The sequence below is a fragment of the Garra rufa genome, chromosome 21, assembly GCF_049309525.1.
Source record: "Garra rufa chromosome 21, GarRuf1.0, whole genome shotgun sequence".
In the NCBI taxonomy this organism is placed as follows: domain Eukaryota; kingdom Metazoa; phylum Chordata; class Actinopteri; order Cypriniformes; family Cyprinidae; genus Garra; species Garra rufa.
Window position 1 is genome coordinate 28,077,481 of NC_133381.1, and position 23,168 is coordinate 28,100,648.

At 37.7% G+C, this 23,168-nt stretch overlaps 1 protein-coding gene across 1 annotated transcript in view; it reads left to right on the top strand.

Moving 5' to 3' along the window:
* Window positions 1-23,168, top strand: part of jmjd1ca (jumonji domain containing 1Ca) — a 128,679-nt gene that overhangs the window by 81,041 nt on the left and 24,470 nt on the right. The window contains exons 16-23 of the mRNA XM_073827005.1: window positions 61-185; window positions 1,462-1,558; window positions 1,813-1,970; window positions 2,060-2,350; window positions 2,571-2,739; window positions 2,847-2,937; window positions 4,671-4,801; window positions 4,885-5,007. Coding sequence (XP_073683106.1) covers window positions 61-185; window positions 1,462-1,558; window positions 1,813-1,970; window positions 2,060-2,350; window positions 2,571-2,739; window positions 2,847-2,937; window positions 4,671-4,801; window positions 4,885-5,007 — 1,185 coding nt within the window. The remainder of the gene's footprint in view (window positions 1-60; window positions 186-1,461; window positions 1,559-1,812; window positions 1,971-2,059; window positions 2,351-2,570; window positions 2,740-2,846; window positions 2,938-4,670; window positions 4,802-4,884; window positions 5,008-23,168) is intronic.

Consider the following 23,168-nt stretch of genomic DNA (forward strand, 5'->3'; position numbering starts at 1 on the left):
TTTGTCACCTTAAACTGTTTACTTGATAATAACAGTAATGCATTGTCATCTTTCTCTAAGTATTGGCAAACATGCAGAGGTCTGTGCACTCAATGAGAGAGAAGTTTGGAATCCCATCCCATTGTTCCTGCACTGACAGCAAAACCCACAACCCCAGCACAGCCACTACCAACGGACTCTCACCAGTAAGATGCCAACTTCACATTATATATTTGGCTTATTTATGTCCTGGAAAGTTACAACTTTGTGTTTACATTTACGCATTTGGCAGATGCTTTTATCCAAAGCCACTTAGATTTGCATTCAAGGCATACAGTTTATTTGTACATAAATTAGCTGGGAATCAAACCCATGTCTTTGGCATTGATAACATAATGCTCTACTTTATCATGTCCAAACCTGCTCCTGGAGGGGCCAATGTCCTTGCAAAGTTTAGCTCCAAACCTAATTAAACACATCTGTACCAGCTAATCAAGGTCTTTAGACTTAATAGATACTTCTAGACAAGTGTGTTGTGAATATAAACTCAGTTTCACCCTCAAGGAGCAGGATTAGATATTTCTGCTCTACTGCTTGGGCTACTGTTTAGATACAGTTGAAGTCAAAAGTTTACATACACCTTGCAGAATCTACAAACTGTTAATAATATTAGCAAAATAAGAGGGATCAGACAAAATGCATGTTATTTTTTATCTTCACTGACCTGAATAAGATATTTCACATTAATGACGTTTACATATAGTCTGCAAAAATGACCCTGTTCAAAAGTTTACATACTGTACACTTGATTCTTAATACTGTGTTTTTTATAGTGATAGTTGTTCATGAGTCTCTTGTTTGTCCTGAACAGTTAAAACTGCCTGCCGTTCTTCAGAAAAAAAACTTCTTTGGTTTTTCAGCATTGTTGTGTATTTCAACCCTTTCCAACACTGAGGACAACTGAGGGACTCATATGCAACTATTACAGATGGTTCAAACATTCACTGATGCTCCAGCAGGAAACACGATGCATTATGAGCTGGGGGTGAAAACTTTTGAATTTCAAGATCAGGGTAAATTTAACTTTTGTCCTCTGGGAAACATGTAAGTATCTTCTGTAGCTTCTTAGGGGCAGTAATAAATGAAACAAAAAATTAGGCAAAATAAAAATGTACACATCTTCATTCTATTCAAACGTTTTCGTCTCTAATGTGTCATCTTTCTTTATAAACCATTTACGAGCATTTGAACCTTCTGTAATAGCTGCATATGAGTCCCTCGAATGTCCTCAGTATGAAAAGATGGATCACAAAATCATAGTCATTGTTGGAAAGAGTTCAAATACACAGAACTGCGGAAAAACCTGAAGAATTTTCCTGAAGAACAGCGGGTGTATGTAAACTTTTGACTTCAACTGTACATGTGAAGCTTGTATAGTTGAATAAATAACAGTTTCTGAAAGCTTGTTTGGTGTGACATCAGCTTTCAGACAGAGATCAGAGTGACTTGAAGAGCCGGCAGATCCCAGATCAGCAGAAGAACTCGCATGTCACAGTGAAAGCGCACACTGAGAAAAGAGGTAAGGAATTGCCAACACAAATACTCTAAAACAAACACATCATTCATCCATTCTGCACTTCCATTTCTATAAAGGTAGCCCTGCCTACCATGAAATCTCATTGGTTCAAAATATGTCCTCCACATAGTGTATTAAACCTCAAATGTGTTGTTTGAGGCTGCGATTGTGTCACTTGGTACTTCCCATTTTGCCTGGTTCCTAAATAAAATGCTCTTGACATGGTTTTAATATGTTGTTTCCTCTTATTTTTCTAGAGAAGGCAGGGTGTGATGCTGTGGAAGCTCACAGTAGGAAGTCCTCGAGCCCCGAACAAGGATCAACATTGCGTGACCTTTTGACCTCCACAGCTGGGAAGTTACGTCTTGGGGCCACTGGAGGTGCCTTTGCACCAGTTTACAACTTGTCCGAACAGGTAAGATATATAGACTCGTAAATGCAAGAATATCAGATGATGATAACTGAACCAAGTGTGACAAACTCCATTCGTGCTTCGTTCTTTAGGTAGCCCAAAACACTCGCATGCCCAACATCCTGGATGACATCATTGCTTCTGTAGTAGAAAATAAGATTCCCGCTACAAAGATGGCCAGGGTGGGGCTCAATCAGGATTCGCTGCCAGAAGGGGAGGTGGGGCAGCGGCCAGAGGGGGTGAAGCTTGATGAAAGCCCATTGGCTGATCCCCATGGCATTGTCCCTCACGATTGGCTAGGAAACCACCGGCTGCTTTGGCTCAAAGATCACCGTCACCAAGGCAACCAAAGACTGTTCAAAGAGAACTGGACACAAGAGCAGGTTTGTATTGCTCACACTAGTGGAGTATTAACTATATCTGAACAGATACTAGATGAAAAGGAAATTAACTCATAAGAGAAGTTACAGTGAATTAGTTTTACTTTCTGTAAAAAATGGAATTGACTATTAGAAATGGCTTCTTGTGTGAAAACATTTCAATTTAAATAGAAAGTTCATATTGTAAGTTTCTGAAGCTGTAGTTGGTGCCATATCTCTTTAGCCAGTGCTGGTGTCCGGATTGCACAAGAGTTTGAACGCCAATCTGTGGAAGCCTGAACACTTCAGCCGTGAGTTCTCCAGCCTTCATAGTGACCTCTACAACTGCAGAGATGGGAGCGTCACAAACTCCAAAGTCAAGGAGTTCTGGGATGGTTTTGAAGATGTGTCAAGTGAGTGATTAAGTACTCATAATTCGATTCTAATTTGTTGAATATGATTTCGCTATTTGACTCAGTGGACTAAATGTTATTTGCATTCTTGTGTATGTGACCCACAGAGAGGCCTAAATCTGATAAAGGGGATTCAGTGGTGTATAGACTGAAAGACTGGCCATCAGGAGAGGAGTTTTTGGCCCTCATGCCTGCCAGGTACTGCCGCCCTTGGAAACATTTGAAGCATATGTTGCCTATCAGACCTCAGTAGAATTTGCATAGAATACCACTTTGTACTGCTAATGCGTCCTCGATTTAAATATTCTTTCACCTCTATTTGAATAAAGCTTAAAACTCAGGCATGCAGTAAAAGAGTGCAACAAGTTTCAGAAACAAAAACACATGAATTTCTCCATAGAGACTTATGACCATGTAAGTCTTCCAATTAATGAAAATGCACAAACGTCCATCAGATTTTACATTACTTCTTGATTTGAACAAAAAATAAATGAAATAAATAGGAATTAAAAAATGCTTTAAAGGATTAGTTCACCTTCAGAATAAAAATGTATCTAATGGCGCTTTTCCACTACACAGTACCAGCTCGACTCGGCTCGCCTCGGCTCTGTTTGGTTTTCCACTGTGTAAAAGTTGTACCTGTACCTCCACAATAGTACCTGGTTGTCATAACGACGCTGCAAGAAACTGCCATGATGTAATCTTCTACGCGACACACACCCGCTGTCTGCACCTTCTCGTTTGACCACGGCGTATTCTTCCGAGTTGCCATAATATGTAATGGATTGAACATGTCACGCAATCTCTGGCCAAACTTTTTAAAAATGGCGGGGTTATTCTGGATACTATTGCTGGCGCGTGCAATGATGACGCAGTGAATAGTGACGATTCTCTCTGACCAATCAGCAGTCTGCTGTGTTTTCACGTCACATTTTAGTATCGCCTTAGCTCGCCTCAGCTCGCTTGGAACCTCGCCGGAGGTGGTACGAAAAAAAGTACCTGGAAGCCGGTACAGGTACAACTTTTACACAGTGGAAAACCAAACAGAGTCGAGTCGAGCCGAGGCGAGCTGGTACTGTGTAGTGGAAAAGCGCCATAATTGATCTAATAATGTACTCACCCCCATGCCTCCAAGATGTTCATGTCTTTCTTTTTCTTCAGTTGCAAAGAAATTAAGGTTTTTGAGGAAAACATTCCAGGATTTTTCATTCCATTTTTCTCAATGGTGGCCAACGGGTTGAAGGTCTATATTGCCGTTTTAATGGAGTTTCAAAGGGCTCTTAGTGATCTTAGCCAAGAAATAATGGTCTTATCTAGCGCAATGATCAGGCATTAAAAAAAAATATATAAATAAATAAATAAACTATACTCTTTTTAATCACAAATGTTCGACGTAGGCGGAAGTAACGACCCATTGTTTACAAAGCGAACATGCAAAGATAGTAAAACGCCCTTTACAGAAAAAAACTAACGATTTTAAAGTTGGAGGAGAAAATAAGATGGAGTTTTTCACTGTACCCTACCTTTTTGAACCGAAGTACACAGATGAGGAACAAACCACATGTGACTTTTCCAACATGATTACGTAATGCGTGAACATTGCAGAGCTAGTGCAAGACAAGCATTTGTTGTTAAAAAGTATATAAATTTGTATTCTTTTTTAGAAAATTACCAATTGTTTCACTAGATAAGATTCTTATTCCTCATCTGGGATCATGTAGAGTCCTTCAAAGCTGCATTAAAACTGCAATTTGGACCTTCAAACTGTTGAGCACCATTGAAGTCCACTATATGGAGAAAAATCCTGGAATGTTTTCCTCAAAAAACCTTCATTTCTTTGTGACTGAAGAAAGAAAGTGTGTAACAAGGTTTTACAAATAATTTTGAGGAATTGGATGATGTAATGCTTTTTTTTAATTCACCCTCCTCAGATATCATGATGTGATGAAGTCTTTGCCCGTACCAGAGTACACAGACCCAGAGGCTCAACTCAACCTGGCCTCACATCTGCCCTCCTTCTTCATTCGACCCGACCTTGGTCCTCGCCTCTGCTGCGCCCACGGTATTTTTTCTTTCCTGTCTTCACTGACAGTGCTGTTGTGCTCTTTGTTATGCAATGGACCTTATGTTGCAGTGTTTGTTCAGGTGTAACAACATGTCCAGAACAAGACTTCGGGACCAGTAATCTACATGTTGAAATCTCAGACACCATGAGTATTCTGGTATATGTCGGGGTGGCCAAAGGAAACGGAGCCCCATCCAAAGCAGGTACTTATATATAAATGTGAGATTGCCCTAGTAGGTTTGCATATACATTACATTATTTAACAGTAAAATGAATTGCTTTGTAAAGGAGGCAGATGTGGATGCAAAAACATCCTGTTATAATAATGCCAACTTTATACGACAGCGTTTTAGTGGCATTTTTTAAAAATTTGAAAATATCTAAGATTACAAGAATCGAAATGTTTCGAGAAAAAGGTTGAAATGTTTCGAGAATAAAGTCGAAATGTTTCGAGAATAATACAAAATAACGAGAATTAATAGCAATTACAGATTAAAGGTATAATATTTTGAGTATATTGAGATATATATTGCATGCGCAAGCTATTCTCTCAAAATATTATAACTTTAAGTGCTATTTAGGGCCCGAGCCCAAAAGGGCGAAGGCCCTATTGTTTTTCTAAGGATTATTATTAGGGCCCGAGCCCAAAAGGGCGAAGGCCCTATTGTTCTTCTAAGGGTTATTATTTTTTTTTTTTTTTTTTTTTTTTTCTTTTTTTCAACCTTCCGGGCACTTTTGGGGGCCTTAACATACTCAAAAACTCTTGAAAATTTGCACACACGTCGGAATCTGCGGCCATCAGGACGCCAAAGAGGCTGGGACCCGGGCGTGGTTCAGGGCCTCTACAGCGCCCCCTGGAACACAGTTTGAAAACTTGATGTACTGCGCACACATACTTGCATGTATTGATATGAAACTCGGTACACATATAGATCTCACTGAGCCAAACAACTTTTGTACTCTATGTCATGGGCTCCACACAACAGGAAGTGAGATATTTAGGGCTGTTTAAAAAGCGCATGCTCTGGAATTTAACGTACTCCTCCCAGGAATTCCATGGGATTGTCACCAAACTCGGTCAGCATGATCTCAAGACATTGGGGACGCTAAATTGCGAGGAGATTTTTGATATCTCGAACGGTTTGGCCATGGCAAGGCGACAAAGTTATGGCGAGAAATGAGAAACAGGAAGTGTCTAATAACTGTTGACCACATTGCCTGATTCTGATGAAACTTCACCAGTTTGTTCGTTGTATGATGCCGATTCCATAAATGTGACTATTATGAGTCAAAGTTATAGCGCCACCAACTGGCAGCAGGAAGTGTGTCATTTTCAAAATGCTTTGATATCAGCCTCTTAATTTTACTCGATTTTCTTTAAACTTCATCAAAATCATGTCAAAACACGGCCGATAAGAATATGTAAAGGGGTCGATGATAAATCGAATGCTGTTGCCATGGCGACATGTCAAACTTTAAAATTAGATTCCTGTCTTTTCGAGGCAGTTAACATGCTTAGAATTTCATGAAACTCAACACACACATCAATATTAATGATAGTTAGACACTGGCAAAAGGTCATAAATGGGCGTGGAGCAGGCACTCTATAGCGCCATCTTTTGACAAAAGTTGGGGGGTTAGTTTTTCCTACAGTCACTAAACTCTGTACATATATTAATCTCATCAATTTGGACAACTTTCTAAATCAAACTCATTAGCTGAGACCAACAGGAAGCCGGCTATTTTGATTTGAATGTGGATTTTTGGAAAAATCAGGCTGTAAACAAATGCACACTACTTCTAAGAACAACCAGCTGTTCACACCAAACTTTTTTAACATGAAGAGAATATTCTGAAGATGTTAAATTGCGACCGGATTTTTGATATCTTTAACGGTGTGGACGTGGTGATTTTTTAAAGATATAGTAAAAAATATTTTTATATCTTTAAAGTGCAGCATCCAAACTCTTTAAAACTTTTTTCACACAGAGATCTAATCATTCTGAGCAAGTGCTGGAAATAAAAAATGTATACAAGCTTCTATGAATTAAAGAAAATTTAAAAAAGAACTCAGAAACCTGCTGTCACTCTGGTGAATGTCTCTACAGTATGTGTGTGCGTTCAGTCAGGCACAGAGAAGCTCATTATTGCAGGGGGGAGGGGTGAGAGGCAGAGAGGGTGACAGAGTAGAGAGCCATCCTACAGACCATCTTTGAACAAAATGCACATACTGTATGTAGTGTAATTACATAAATATGTCTGATCTTTGAGAGTCTGATATTTTGAGAAAATATAAAGGGTCACTAAGTCTTTCATTGTTCATTTTTTGCAGTTGTTGTTTTTTATTTATTTTTTACTTAACTGTACCATGAACTTGTCCTATTCAGTCACATAGCAAAAGATTTTAAAAAATACAACTTTTTAGCATGATCAATTTATCTTCATTGATAGACAATATTTACATAGTGTTATTTATTGAATATAAAATCATAATAATAAAAAATTAAGACAAACTTTGACAACAAAACAAACGTTACTGTTATCTCTTCAAAACATCTGAAAACCATAATTTTAAGATCAGTTATATATATATGTATCACCCCGTTAAAATACTCAACTTGATTTTTAAAGATATTTTTAAAGAATGAAGCGTTTATAGAGCACTTTCTTGTGTATTGCTGTACACCCACATGAACTGTGTTCATGTTCATGTTAATTCACAGTACATAAACTTTATATGAATACTTTTTTTAGCTTAATATTAATTAACATTAATAAATGCTATTTATTTATTGGTCATGTTAACTGATATAGTTAATTTTAACAAATGAAACTGGATGGCAACATTTTATATTTTGTGTGTATGTGTCTGTGTGTTGATTTTAAAGTGTAACCCTTTCAATTCTGTAAACTTAAAATCCAAACTAGCAGATGGTTACTGTGAATGCATGTGCCAACTGGGCACCGTCTTCCTTATTGATTCTTAGTTATGACAACAATTGATTTTATACAAAAATATATTATACAAAAATTGTACAGATAGGTAACAATGACATTTAAGCAGAAGTGGTGGATATAAAGGAAGCAATAATAACATTTTGCTATCATCATGAATTACATGTTCTTATTTGTAGCATACTGGTTCACAGTTGGCATCTATCTGAAGTCCTTGCATTGATTGCATTTAATTAAATCAACATTATATTTGGTCAGTCTGATCTTGAGGCCTTAGAGATGTTAAATTGTGAAGATCTTGAGTTTTCATTAAAGGGCATGTCCGTGGTGGCCTGACAAAGTTTGATGTTTCTGCATAGACATAGAAGTGGTTATAACTTAGCCTGAAAATTTCTGATCTGCCACAAAATTCACAGGTTTGGTAAGAGTCCTGGCCTGAAGACACCTAAAGACCAATATTCAGATATTATCATAGCGCCACCTGTTGGCAGCAGGATATCTCATATATTTCACTAACTCAAACACACCAAGGTCAATCTGCACCAAACTTCATATGTTTGATAATAGTGCTGGCCTGAACACATCTACATGTCAATAATCAGTTATAGGCATAGCGCCACCAGCTGGCAGCAGCAATTTTGGCACATTTAAATGACTTATGACATATTTTTTCTATATTTACTGTATTAAAAGCATACTGCCCACCGATTGCTGTTTTCCTGAAGCCACCGGTCGGCGGTGAGCCCGGGTGCGAGGGCCCGTTCATCGCTGCTCGCAGCTTTAATTATTAGGGCCCGAGCACCGATGGTGTGAGGACCCTATTGGATCTGCTTCGTTTATTATTATTATTAGGGCCCGAGCCCAAAAGGGCGAAGGCCCTATTGTTTTTCTAAGGATTATTATTAGGGCCCGAGCCCAAAAGGGCGAAGGCCCTATTGTTTTTCTAAGGATTATTATTATTATTATTATTATTATTATTTTTTTTTCAATGTTTTGGGGGATTTCGGGGGCCTTAACATACACGAAAACTCTTGAAACTTTGCACACACATTGGAACCTGCGGCCATCAGGGCCGGACAGACTTTGACATGGGGGGGTCACCTGGGGGGGGCATGGCACAGCGTTAAAAATTGCGACTTTTGAAGGGCTCTGGAGCGCACAACGGTTGATCTACAGTCACCAAAATTCATACACATATAGACCTCATCGGGCCGAACAAATTTCACACTCATAGTCCGTGCTTCGCCAAACAGGAAGTCGGCTATTCAGGGATGTCTAAAAAGTGCATGCAATGGAATTTGAAATACTCCTACTAGGCCTTTCCACCGATTGCCACCAAACTCGGTCAGCATGATCTCAAGACATTGGGGACGCAAAATTGCCAGGGGATTTTTGATATCTCGAACGGTTTGACCGTGACGGGGCGACAAATTTATGGCGAGAAATGAGAAACAGGAAGTGCCTAATAACTTTGACATACTTTGTCTGATTTTGACCAAACTTCAGCAGTTTGTTCATCGTCTGATGCCGATCACAGAGATGTGACTATTATGAGTCAAAGTTATAGCGCCACCAACTGGCAGCAGAAAGCGTGACGTTTTTGAAACGCTTTAAACTCAGCCTCTTAAGTTTACTCAATTTGCTTCAAACTTCATCCCAATAATGTCAAAACACGACCGATAAGAATCTGTGAAGGGCGTTATCCATAACTTTTATCATGTTGCCATGGCAACGTGTCAAACTTTAACTTTAGTTTTTTGTGTTTTTGAGCCACTTAAAATGCTTAGAATTTCATGAAACTCAACACACACATCTGTATTAATAACAGTTAAACACTGATAAAAGCCCATAAATGGGCGTGGAGCAGGCGCTCCATAGCGCCACCTTTTGACAAAAGTTGGGGGGTTACTTTGTCCTACAGTCACCAAACTCGGTACATATATTGGACTCATCAAGCCGGACAACTTTCTAATTTACACCCATTAGCTACGACCAACAGGAAGTCAGCTATTTTTATTTATATATGGATTTTTGGAAAAATCAAGCTGTGGAATTTGAAATACTCCTCCTAGACCTTTCCACCGATGGCCACCAAACTCAGTCAGCATGATCTCAAGATATTGGGAATGCAAAATTGCCAGGGGATTTTTGCTATCTCGAACGGTTTGGCCATGGCAGGGCGACAAATTATGGCGAGAAATGAGAAACAGGAAATGTCTAATAATTTTGACACACTTTAGCTGATTTTGACCAAACTTAAGCAGTTTGTTCGTAGTATGATACCGATCACAGAGATGTGACTATTATGAGTCAAAGTTATAGCGCCACCAACTGGCAGCAGGAAGTGTGTTGCTTGCAAAACGCTTTTAAATCAACCTCTTTATTTTACTCAATTTGCTTCAAACTTCATCAGAATAATATTAAAACACGGCCGATGAGAATCTGTGAAGGGGTCCTTGATAAATCAAATGCTGTTGCCATGGCAACATGTCAAACTTTAACATTTGTTTCCTGTGTTTTTAAATATAGCTGTGAATAAATTCATATCACTCATAGCAGAATCAGACAGTTCACAGCAAACTTTGTCAACATGATGCCAAGATACTGAAGATGTTAAATTGTGAACGGCTTTGGGACATCTTGAACGGTGTTGATGTGGTGATTTATGAAAGTAACAATAAAAAAGATGAAGAGTTATTTTCATATATCTTTAAATTGCATTATTCTAACTCATCAAAACTTTTTACATATAAACAACAAGAAATTCTTAGGAAATACGTGTAGTTTCAAAATGTTATCATGCTCAGAGGCCCCAAAAACATTAAAAGTGTCACATAAATTTGTCAGATTAAAGCTGTAATACCAGGGATGAACACTAGATGTCCTCATAAGATAAGGAATCGTTTGACCTCTAATGCTATTTAGCTCATTCTCAGTGTATAAGAATGAAAATAATCCATAGAATCAGTTGATATAGACTGTACTGTCAGTGTACTTTTACATAATTATTTTGTATAGGTGCTTAAAGAGCATTAAAATCTTTTTTTAATCTTTTAAGGAAAAATTATATGATTTATATACATATATACAATCTCACTGATAGAATAAAAAATCTTATAAGTATGACACTATACTGCTCAGTTCACTTAATTAGAATGAGAAACAAATACATCAACTAAGTTAATATGTATTTATTTTTAATATATTTGTTTATAATTATTTCACAGATGCTTATAGATCATAAATAATAATAAATAATATTAAAAAATGGATGTAGATCATAAAATATGGTAACTATTTAAAATAGAGTCTCTTTTGTTAACATTAGTTAATGAACTAACACAAGAACGAACAACGAACAATATTTTTGTACTCGATTTTCTTCCAACTTCATCAGAATGATGTAAAAACACGGCCGATGAGAGTCTGTAAAGGCGTCCCTGATGCATCAAATGCTGTTGCCATGGCAAATAAATAAAAATACAAAATACATTCAAATATTTGTTTCCTGTGTTTTTGAGGCAGATAGCGTGCCTAGAATTTCATTTTCCATTTTCAATTTTCAATGATTTATTATATATTTAAAGTGCAGCATCCTAACTCTTTGAAACTTTTTTCATACAAATACCTATTCATTCTGATTAAACACAGTTCATTTCATAATTATACAAAACTCCACGAATGAAAGAAAATTAAAAAACAAATCTGATCTCACTCTGCTCTGCACTCTATGTGTGTGTTTGTGTGGTAAGTGGCTGAGTGTAAGGAGGTGGGATGGGTGTTAAGAGAAAGAGTCAGACAGGAGGAGAGACAGTTAGGGTTAGTCCAAAGGGTTATTGTGAATGCATGTGCCAACTGGGCACCGTTTTCCAGATGCTATCAGTATGGCGACTGCCAGACGGCGAGGGCCCGGTCAACGCTGCTTGCAGCTTTAATTATTATTTTTTTTTCAATGTTTTGGGGGATTTCGGGGCCCTTAACATACACGAAAACTCTTGAAAATTTGCACACACATTGGAACCTGCGGCCATCAGGGCCGGACAGACTTTGACATGGGGGGGGTCACCTGGGGGGGGCGTGGCACAGCGTTAAAAATTGCGACTTTTGAGGGACTCTGGAGCGCACACCAATTGATCTACAGTCACCAAAATTCATACACGTATAGACCTCATCGGGCCGAACAACTTCCGTGCTCACAGTCCGTGCTTCACCAAACAGGAAGTCAGCTATTCAGGGATGTCTAAAAAGCGCATGCAATGGAATTTGAAATACTCCTCCTAGACCTTTCCACCGATGGCCACCAAACTCGGTCAGCATGATCTCAAGACATTGGGGACGCAAAATTGCCAGGGGATTTTTGATATCTCGAACGGTTTGGCCGTGGCGGGGCGACAAAGTTATGGCGAGAAATGAGAAATAGGAAGTGTCTAATAACTTTAACACACTTTGTCTGATTTTGACCAAACTTCAGCAGTTTGTTCATCTTATGATGCCGATCACAGAGATGTGACTATTAGGAGTCAAAGTTATAGCGCCACCAACTGGCAGCACAAAGCGCAACGTTTTCTAAATGTTTTTAAATCAACCTCTTAATTTTACTCAATTTGCTTCAAACTTCATCTCAATAATGTTGAAACATGGCCAATGAGAATCTGTGAATTGCATTATCGATAACTTTTATAATGTTGCCATGGCAACGTGTCAAACTTTAACTTTAGCTTTTTGTGTTTTGGAGCCACTTAAAATACTCAGAATTTCATGAAACTTCACACACACATCTGTATTAATGATATTTAGACACTGATAAAAGCCCATAAATGGGCGTGGAGCAGGCGCTCCATAGCGCCACCTTTTGACAAAAGTTGGGGGTTTAGTTTGTCCTACAGTCACCAAACTCGGTACATATATTGATCTCATCAAGCCAGAAACATTTCTAATTTACACCCATTAGCTACGATCGACAGGAAGTCGGCTATTTTGATTTGAATGTGGATATTTGGAAAAATCAGGCTGTGGAATTTTATATACTTCTCTCGGGAAAACCAACCAATTCACACCAAACTTTTTTGACATGATGCCAACATTCTGAAGATGCTAAATTGCGAGCAGATTTAGGATATCTTGAACGGTGTTGATGTGGTGATTGATTGAAATCGGAGTAAAAAAAGATAGCCGTAATTTTATTATATCTTTAAAGTGCAGCATCCAAAGTCTTTGAAACTTTTTTCATACAGACTACTAGACATTCTGATCAGACACCGTTCATTTCATAATTATACAAAGATCTATGAATTAATGAAAATTAAAAAACAAATCTGATCCCTCTCTGCTCTGCACTTATGTGTGTGCGTGGTAAGTGGGTGTGTGTTTTTTGAGTGTTAGGGTGAGAGTGGGGAGGGGGGATGGGTGGAAAGAGAGAGTCAGAGAGGAGGAGATAGAAGGGAATATTTAAACTCTTGGTTGTTTATTCATTAGAATGTGAATTAGGGCTGGGTATTGTGACCAATTTGGCAATTCGATTCGATTCTTATTTTTATGATTTCGATTCGATTCAATTCGATTCGATATCGATTAGCTATCAATATTTCATTTAAAATATTAGTTTTGCAGACATGGGATCCATATTTTGATATAAATGCTGGTAACTTAAAACTCCTTTTACTTAAGTTTATTACTGAAATACACATCTACATTAATAATAGGGTGCACACAGTTGTTTATTTTAAACAACTTTTATTTTAAATGAATACTGTAACAAGAAGTCATAAATATGAGCATCCAATGTACACCATGTAAACAAACTGCAAAATGCACATTACTGTAAAAAAATAAAAAGACTAAATGTGCAACAGTGAAATCTATTAAGAACTTCAAACATGTTTAAGAAATAAAACATTTTTCTAAATTCAAATCAGGCCCATCATAAAGCCCTTGTCTGCATATACAAAACATTCTAACTGTCCATAAAACTAACAGTTCTTAACTACAGCCTAATCATTTTTGATCACCAGATTTTTTTTGCAAAAAATTTACACCCATTAGCTACGACCAACAGGAAGTCAGCTATTTTGATTTGAATGTGGATTTTTGGAAAAATATAGCTGTGAATAAATTCATATCACTCATAGCAGAATCAGACAGTGCACACCAAACTTTGTCAACATGATGCCAAGATACTGAAGATGTTAAAATGTGAACGGCTTTGGGATATCTTGAACGGTGTTGATGTGGTGATTTATGAAAGTAACAGTAAAAAAGATGGAGAGTTATTTCCATATATCTTTAAATTGCATTATTCTAACTCATCAACATTTTTTACATATAAAGAACAAGAAATTCTTAGGAAATACGTGTAGTTTCAAAATGTTATCATGCTCAGAGGCCCCAAAAACATTAAAAGTGTCATATAAATTTGTCAGATTAAAGCTCTAGTACCAGGGATGAACACTAGAGGTCCTCATAAGATAAGGAATCGTTTGAACTATAATGCTATTTAGCTCATTCTCAGTGTATAAGAATGAAAATAATCCATAGAATCAGTTGATATATACTGTACTGTCAGTGTACTTTTACATAATTATTTTGTATAGGTGCTTAAAGAGCATTAAAATATTTTTTTTAATCTTTTAAGGAAAAATTATATGATTTATATACATATATACAATCTCACTGATAGAATAAAAAATCTTATAAGTATGACACTATACTGCTCAGTTCACTTAATTAGAATGGGAAACAAATACATCAACTATGTTAATATGTATTTATTTTTAATATATTTGTTTATAATTATTTCACAGATGCTTATAGATCATTTAAATAATATTTAAAAATGGTTGTAGATCATAAAACATGGTAACTATTTAAAATAGGGTCTCTTTTGTTAACAATGGTTAATGAACTAACAAACACGAACGAACAACGAACAATATATTTGTACTCGATTTTCTTCAAACTTCATCAGAATAATGTAAAAACACGGCCGATGAGAGACTGTAAAGGCGTCCCTGATGCATCAAATGCTGTTGCCATGGCAAATAAATAAAAATAAAAAATACATTCAAATATTTGTTTCCTGTGTTTTTGAGGCAGATAGCGTGCCTAGAATTTCATTTTCCATTTTCAATTTTCAATGATTTATTATATATTTAAAGTGCAGCATCCTAACTCTTTGAAACTTTTTTTCATACAAATAACTATTCATTCTGATCAAACACAGGTCATTTCATAATTATACAAAACTCCACGAATGAAAGAAAATTAAAAAACATATCTGATCTCACTCTGCTCTGCACTCTATGTGTGTGTTTGTGTGGTAAGTGGCTGAGTGTAAGGAGGGGGGATGGGTGGCAAGAGAAAGAGTCAGACAGGAGGAGAGACAGTTAGGGTTAGTCCAAAGGGTTACTGTGAATGCATGTGCCAACTGGGCACCGTTTTCCTGATGCTATCGGGATGGCGACTGCCAGACGGCGAGGGCCCGGTCAACGCTGCTTGCAGCTTTAATTATTATTATTATTAGGGCCCGAGCACCGATGGTGTGAGGACCCTATTGAATCTGCTCCGTTTATTAGGGCCCGAGCACCGATGGTGTGAGGACCCTATTGAATCTGCTCCGTTTATTATTATTATTAGGGCCCGAGCCCAAAAGGGCGAAGGCCCTATTGTTCTTCTAAGGATTCTTATTTTTTTTTTTTTTTTTTTTTTTTTTGTTAACCTTCCGGGCACTTAAGGGGGTCTTAACATACTCAAAAACTCTTGAAAATTTGCACACATGTCGGAATCTGCGGCCATCAGGACGCCACAGAGGCTGGTACCGGGGCGTGGCAAGGGGACTCTACAGCGCCCCCTGGAATTTTGAGGGCCATATAGCACACATACTTGAACGTACACATATGAAACTCGGTACACATATAGAACTCATTGAGCTGAACAACTTTTGTACTCTATGTCATTTTCTCAATGCAACAGGAAGTGAGATATTTAGGGCTGTATAAAAAGCGCATGCTCTGGAATTTAACGTACTCCTCCCAGGATTTCCATACGATTGTCACCAAACTCGGTCAGCATGATCTCAAGACATTGGGGACGCTAAATTGCGAGGGGATTTTTGATATCTCGAACGGTTTGGCCGTGGCAAGGCGACAAAGTTATGGCGAGAAATGAGAAACAGGAAGTGTCTAATAACTGTTGCACATATTGCCTGATTCTGATGAAACTTCACCAGTTTGTTCGTCGTATGATGCCGATTCCATAAAGGTGACTATTATGAGTCAAAGTTATAGCGCCACCAACTGGCAGCAGGAAGCGTGTCATTTTCAAAATGCTTTGAAATCAGCCTCTTAATTTTACTTGATTTTCTTTAAACTTCATTAAAATCATGTCAAAACACGGCCGATAAGAATATGTAAAGGGGTCGATGATAAATCAAATGCTGTTGCCATGGCAACGTCTCAAACTTTAAAATTAGATTCCTGTCTTTTCGAGGCAGATAACATGCTTAGAATTTCATGAAACTCAACACACACATCAATATTAATGATAGTTAGACACTGGCAAAAGATCATAAATGGGCGTGGAGCAAGCACTCTATAGCGCCATCTTTTGACAAAAGTTGGGGGGTTAGTTTTTCCTACAGTCACCAAACTCTGTACATATATTGTTCTCATCAATCTGGACAACTTTCTAAATTAAACTAATTAGCTAACACCAACAGGAAGCCGGCTATTTTGATTTGAATGTGGATTTTTGGAAAAATCAGGCTGTAAACAAATTTATACTCCTCCTAAGAAGAACAAGCTGTTCACACCAAACTTTTTTAACATGGAGAGAAGATTCTGAAGATGTTAAATTGCGAGCGGTTTTGGGATATCTTGAACGGTGTTGACGTGGTGATTTTTTAAAGATGTATAACCGTCATTTTCTATATCTTTAAAGTGCAGCATCTTAACTATTTAAAACTTTTTTCACACAGAGATCTTATCATTCTGAGCAAGTGCTGTAAATATCAATTTAATTCAAGCTTCTACGAATTAAAGAAAATTAAAAAAAGAAATCAGAAGCCTGCTGTCACTCTGCCTTGAGTGTCTGTGTTCAGTCACCATTAAGTGACTGAAGAGAGACTGAAGGGGGAGGGGTGAAAGGGAGAGAGGGAGAGAGAGTAGAACATGCTGTCTTGCTAAAGACCATCTTTGAGGAAAAAATGCACATTGATGTTACATAAATATGTTTGATCTTTGAGAGTCTGATATTTTGAGAAAATATAAAGGGTCACTAAGTCTTTCATTGTTTGTATTTTGCAGTTGTTGTTTTTTTATTTATTTTTTACTGAACTGTACCATGAACTTGTCCTATTCAGTCACATAGCAAAAGATTAAGAAAAATACAACTTTTTAGCATGAGCGGTTTATCTTCATTGATAGACATTTATTTTCATAGTGTTATTTATTGAATATAACATTTTAATTAACAGTTTCAAGACAAACTTTGTCAACAAAACAAACTTTGCTGTTATCTGTTCAAAACATCTGAAAATTTTACCATTTTAAGATCAGTTATATATATATATCGCCCCATTACAATACTCAACTTGATTTTTAAAGATATTTTGAAAGAAAGAAGCGTTTATAGAGCACTTTGTGTATTGCTGTACACCCACATGAACTGTGTTCATGTTCATGTTAATTCACAGTACATAAACTAATGTTAAAATATACTATTTTACCATTAAACAATATATGAATACTTTTTTTAGCTTAATATTAATTAACATTAATAAATACTATTTAATTATTGTTCATGTTAACTAATATAGTTAATGTTAACAAATGAAACTGGTTGGCAATTTTATATATTGTGTGTATGTGTCTGTGTGTTGATTTTTAAAGTTTAACCCTTTCAATTCAGTAAACTTTAAATCCAACTGACTGAGGGTTACTGTGAATGCATGTGCCAACTGGGCACCGTTTTCCTAATTGATTCTTTCTTAGTTATGTAGCGCTTAAAAGTGATGTCTTATAACAGGAGTCACCTGCAAAGCAATATCCACACACAAATTGTACAGATAGGTAACGATGACATTTAAGCAGAAGTGGTGGACGTAAAGCAAGCAATAATAACATTTTGTTATCATCATGAATTACATGTTCTTATCATCATCATCAGAATATAGGGAAAATGTTCCCTATATTGTGAATGGCTTTGGGATATCTTGAACAGTGTTGATGTGGTGATTTATGAAAGTAACAATAAAAAAGATGAAGAGTTATTTTCATATATCTTTAAATTGCATTATTCTAACTCATCAAAACTTTTTACATATAAAGAACAAGAAATTCTTAGGAAATACGTGTAGTTTCAAAATGTTATCATGCTCAGAGGCCCCCAAAACATTAAAAGTGTCATTTAAATTTGTCAGATTAAAGCTCTAATACCAGGGATGAACACTAGAGGTCCTCATAAGATAAGGAATCGTTTGACCTCTAATGCTATTTAGCTCATTCTCAGTGTATAAGAATGACAATAATCCATAGAATCAGTTGATATATACTGTACTGTCAGTGTAATTTTACATAATTATTTTGTATAGGTGCTTAAAGAGCATTAAAATCTTTTTTTTTATCTTTTAAGGAAAAATTATATGATTTAAATACATATATACACTCTCACTGGTAGAACAAAAAATCTTATAAGTATGAAACTATACTGCTCAGTTCACTTAATTAGAATGAGAAACAAATACAAAAAGGCCAAAAAAAATCAACTAAGTTAATATGTATTTATTTTTAATATATTTGTTTATAATTATTTCACAGATGCTTATAGATTATTAAAATAATATTTAAAAATGCTTGTAGACCATAAAACATGGTAACTATTTAAAATAGGGTCTCTTTTGTTAACAATGGTTAATGAACTAACAAACACGAACAAACAACTAACAATATATTTGTACTCGATTTTCTTCAAACTTCATCAGAATAATGTAAAAGCCCTGATGCATCAAATGCTGTTGCCATGGCAAATAAATAAAAAATAAAAAATACATCCAAATATTTTTTTCCTGTGTTTTTGAGGCAGATAGCGTGCTTAGAATTTCATTTTCCATTTTCAATTTTCAATGATTTATTATATATTTAAAGTGCAGCATCCTAACTCTTTGAATCTTTTTTCATACAAATAACTATTCATTCTGATCAAACACAGTTCATTTCATAATTTTACAAAACTCCACGAATGAAAGAAAATTAAAAAACATATCTGATCTCACTCTGCTCTGCACTCTATATGTGTGTTTGTGTGGTAAGTGGCTGAGTGTAAGGAGGGGGGATGGGTGGTAAGAGAAAGAGTCAGAGAGGAGGAGAGACAGTTAGGGTTAGTCCAAAGGGTTACTGTGAATGCATGTGCCAACTGGGCACCGTTTTCCTGATGCTATCGGGATGGCGACTGCACAGACGGCGAGGGCCCGGTCATCGCTGCTTGCAGCTTTAATTATTATTATTATTCTTCTCCAAAGTGAATCGCATTTTAGAGGACCTAAACATTCCCGAAAACTCACAAAACTTTGCACACACATCAAACCTGGCGAAAATTTACGTCTGATTTGGGTTTCAGAAGTGGGTGTGGCAAAATGGCTCGACAGCGCCACCTTTAGACGTTCAGCGGTGTGCGCTTTCAGCTGTGATTCACGTACGTACACGGAAATCGGTACACACATGTAACACACCAAAACCTACAAAAAAGCCTCTTGGAGCAAAATCCTGAACCCAACAGGAAGTCGGTTAATATTAATATTCTCAACAAAATTTGTGTCATTTTTGCCATTTTCAGGCGTCGTACTTGAACGAACTCCTCCTACAGATTTATTCGGATCAACGCCAAATTTGCCGAGTCTAGTCTAAAGCCCTTTGTGACGTTAAATTGTGAAGATCTAGAGTTTTCATCGGAGGGCGTGTCCGTGGCGGCCTCGCAAATTTCGATGTTTCGCCATGAAAAAGGAAGTTGCTATAACTCAGGCATACAATGTCCGATCTGTCCCAATCTTCACATGTGTGATAACACTCCTGACCTGATGACATCTACATGCCCATATTCAGTTTTACTCATAGCGCCACCTGCTGGCAACAGGAAGTGTCATTCTGTACTCTGCAACAAACTCCTCCAAGAGATTTAATCAGATCAACACCAAAATCGGTCAGTCTAATAAAAAGGCTTTAGCGATGTTAAATTGCGAAGATCTTGAGTTTTCATTGAAGGGCGTGTCCGTGGCGGCCTGACAAATTTTGAGGTCTCGCCATGGATCTAAAACTTGTTATAACTCAGCCATAAAATGTCCGATTTGCCTCAAACTTCACATGTTCGATAAGAGTCCTGGCCTGAACCAATATGAAGGCCAATATTCTATTATAATCACAGCGCCACCTGTTGGCAACAGGAAATTACTTGTATCAAACTCCTCCTAGAGATTTAATGATATCAACATTATATTTTGTCAGTCTGATCTAGAGGCCTTAGAGATGTTAAATTGTGAAGATCTTGAGTTTTCGTCAAAGGGCGTGTCCGTGGTGGCCTGACAAAGTTTGATGTTTTGCCATGGACATAGAAGTTGTTATAACTCAGCCATAAAATGTCCAATCTGCCTCAAACTTCACATGTTTGGTAAGAGTCCTGGCCTGAAGACATCTACAGGCCAATATTCAGATATTATCATAGCGCCACCTATTGACAGCAGGATATATCATATCTTGCATTAACTTAAACATACCAAGGTCAATCTGCACCAAACTTCATATGTTTGATGAAAGTGCTGGCCTGAACACATCTACATGCCAATAATCAGTTATAGGCATAGCGCCACCAGCTGGCAGCAGGAAGTTTGGCACATTTAAGTGACTTTGATCTATTTTTCCTACATTTACTGTATTAAAAGCATACTGCCCACCGTTTGCTGTTTTCCTAAAGCCACCGGTCGGCGGTGAGCCCGGGTGCGAGGGCCCGTTCATCGCTGCTTGCAGCTTTAATTATTATTATTATTATTCTTCTTCTTCTCCAAAGTGAATCGCATTTTAGAGGACCTAAACATTCCCGAAAACTCACAAAACTTTGCACACACATCAAACCTGGCGAAAATTTACGTCTGATTTGGGTTTCAGAAGTGGGTGTTGCAAAATGGCTCGACAGCGCTACCTTTAGACGTTCAGCGGTGTGCGCTTTCAGCTGTGATTCACGTACGTACACGGAAATCGGTACACACATGTAACACACCAAAACCTACAAAAAAGCCTCTTGGAGCAAAATCCGGAACCCAACAGGAAGTCGGTTAATATTAATATTCTCAACAAAATTTGTGTCATTTTTGCCATTTTCAGGCGTCGTACTTGAACGAACTCCTCCTACAGATTTATTCGGATCAACGCCAAATTTGCCGAGTCTAGTCTAAAGCCCTTTGTGACGTTAAATTGTGAAGATCTAGAGTTTTCATCGGAGGGCGTGTCCGTGGCGGCCTCGCAAATTTCGATGTTTCGCCATGAAAAAGGAAGTTGCTATAACTCAGGCATACAATGTCCGATCTGTCCCAATCTTCACATGTGTGATAACACTCCTGACCTGATGACATCTACATGCCCATATTCAGTTTTACTCATAGCGCCACCTGCTGGCAACAGGAAGTGTCATTCTGTACTCTGCAACAAACTCCTCCAAGAGATTTAATCAGATCAACACCAAAATCGGTCAGTCTAATAAAAAGGCTTTAGCGATGTTAAATTGCGAAGATCTTGAGTTTTCATTGAAGGGCGTGTCCGTCGCGGCCTGACAAATTTTGAGGTCTTGCCATGGATCTAAAACTTGTTATAACTCAGCCATAAAATGTCCGATTTGCCTCAAACTTCACATGTTTGATAAGAGTCCTGGACTGAACCAATATGAAGGCCAATATTCTATTATAATCACAGCGCCACCTGTTGGCAACAGGAAATTACTTGTATCAAACTCCTCCTAGAGATTTAATGATATCAACATTATATTTTGTCAGTCTGATCTAGAGGCCTTAGAGATGTTAAATTGTGAAGATCTTGAGTTTTCGTCAAAGGGCGTGTCCGTGGTGGCCTGACAAAGTTTGATGTTTTGCCATGGACATAGAAGTTGTTATAACTCAGCCATAAAATGTCCAATCTGCCTCAAACTTCACATGTTTGGTAAGAGTCCTGGCCTGAAGACATCTACAGGCCAATATTCAGATATTATCATAGCGCCACCTATTGACAGCAGGATATATCATATCTTGCATTAACTTAAACATACCAAGGTCAATCTGCACCAAACTTCATATGTTTGATGAAAGTGCTGGCCTGAACACATCTACATGCCAATAATCAGTTATAGGCATAGCGCCACCAGCTGGCAGCAGGAAGTTTGACACATTTAAGTGACTTTGATCTATTTTTCCTACATTTACTGTATTAAAAGCATACTGCCCACCGTTTGCTGTTTTCCTAAAGCCACCGGTCGGCGGTGAGCCCGGGTGCGAGGGCCCGTTCATCGCTGCTTGCAGCTTTAATTATTAGGGCCCGAGCACCGATGGTGTGAGGACCCTATTGGAATTGCTCCGTTTATTAGGGCCCGAGCACCGATGGTGTGAGGACCCTATTGGATCTGCTTCGTTTATTATTATTATTATTATTATTATTCTTCTCCAAAATGAATCGCATTTTTGAGGGCTTAGACATACCCGAAAACTCATGAAACTTCGCACACACATCAGACCTGGCGAAAATTTACGTCTGATATGGGTTGCAGAAGTGGGTGTGGCAAAATGGCTCGATAGCGCCACCTTTACACGTTCCGCGGTGTGCGCTTTCAGTTGTGATTCACGTACATGCACGAAAATCGGTACACACATGTAGCTCACCAATACCTACAAAAAAGCCTCTTGGAGCAAAATTTGACACCCAACAGGAAGTCGGTTATTTTTTATTTTCTTAGCAAAATTTGTGTAATTTTTGCCATTTTCAGGCGTCATAATTGAACGAACTCCTCCTAGAGATTTATTCGGATCAACGGCAAATTTGGTGAGTCTAATCTAAAGCCCTTTGTGACGTTAAATTGCGAAGATCTAGAGTTTTCATCGGAGGGCGTGTCCGTGGCGGCCTGGCAAATTTCGATGCTTCGCCATGAAAAAGGAAGTTGCTATAACTCAGGCATAAAATGCCCGATCTGCCCCAAACTTCACATGTGTGATAACACTCCTGACCTGATGACATCTACATGCCCATATTCAGTTTTACTCATAGCGCCACCTGCTGGCACCAGGAAGTGTCATGCTGTACTCTGCAACAAACTCCTCCAAAAGATTTAATCAGATCAACACCAAAATCGGTCAGTCTAATAAAAAGGCTTTAACGATGTTAAATTG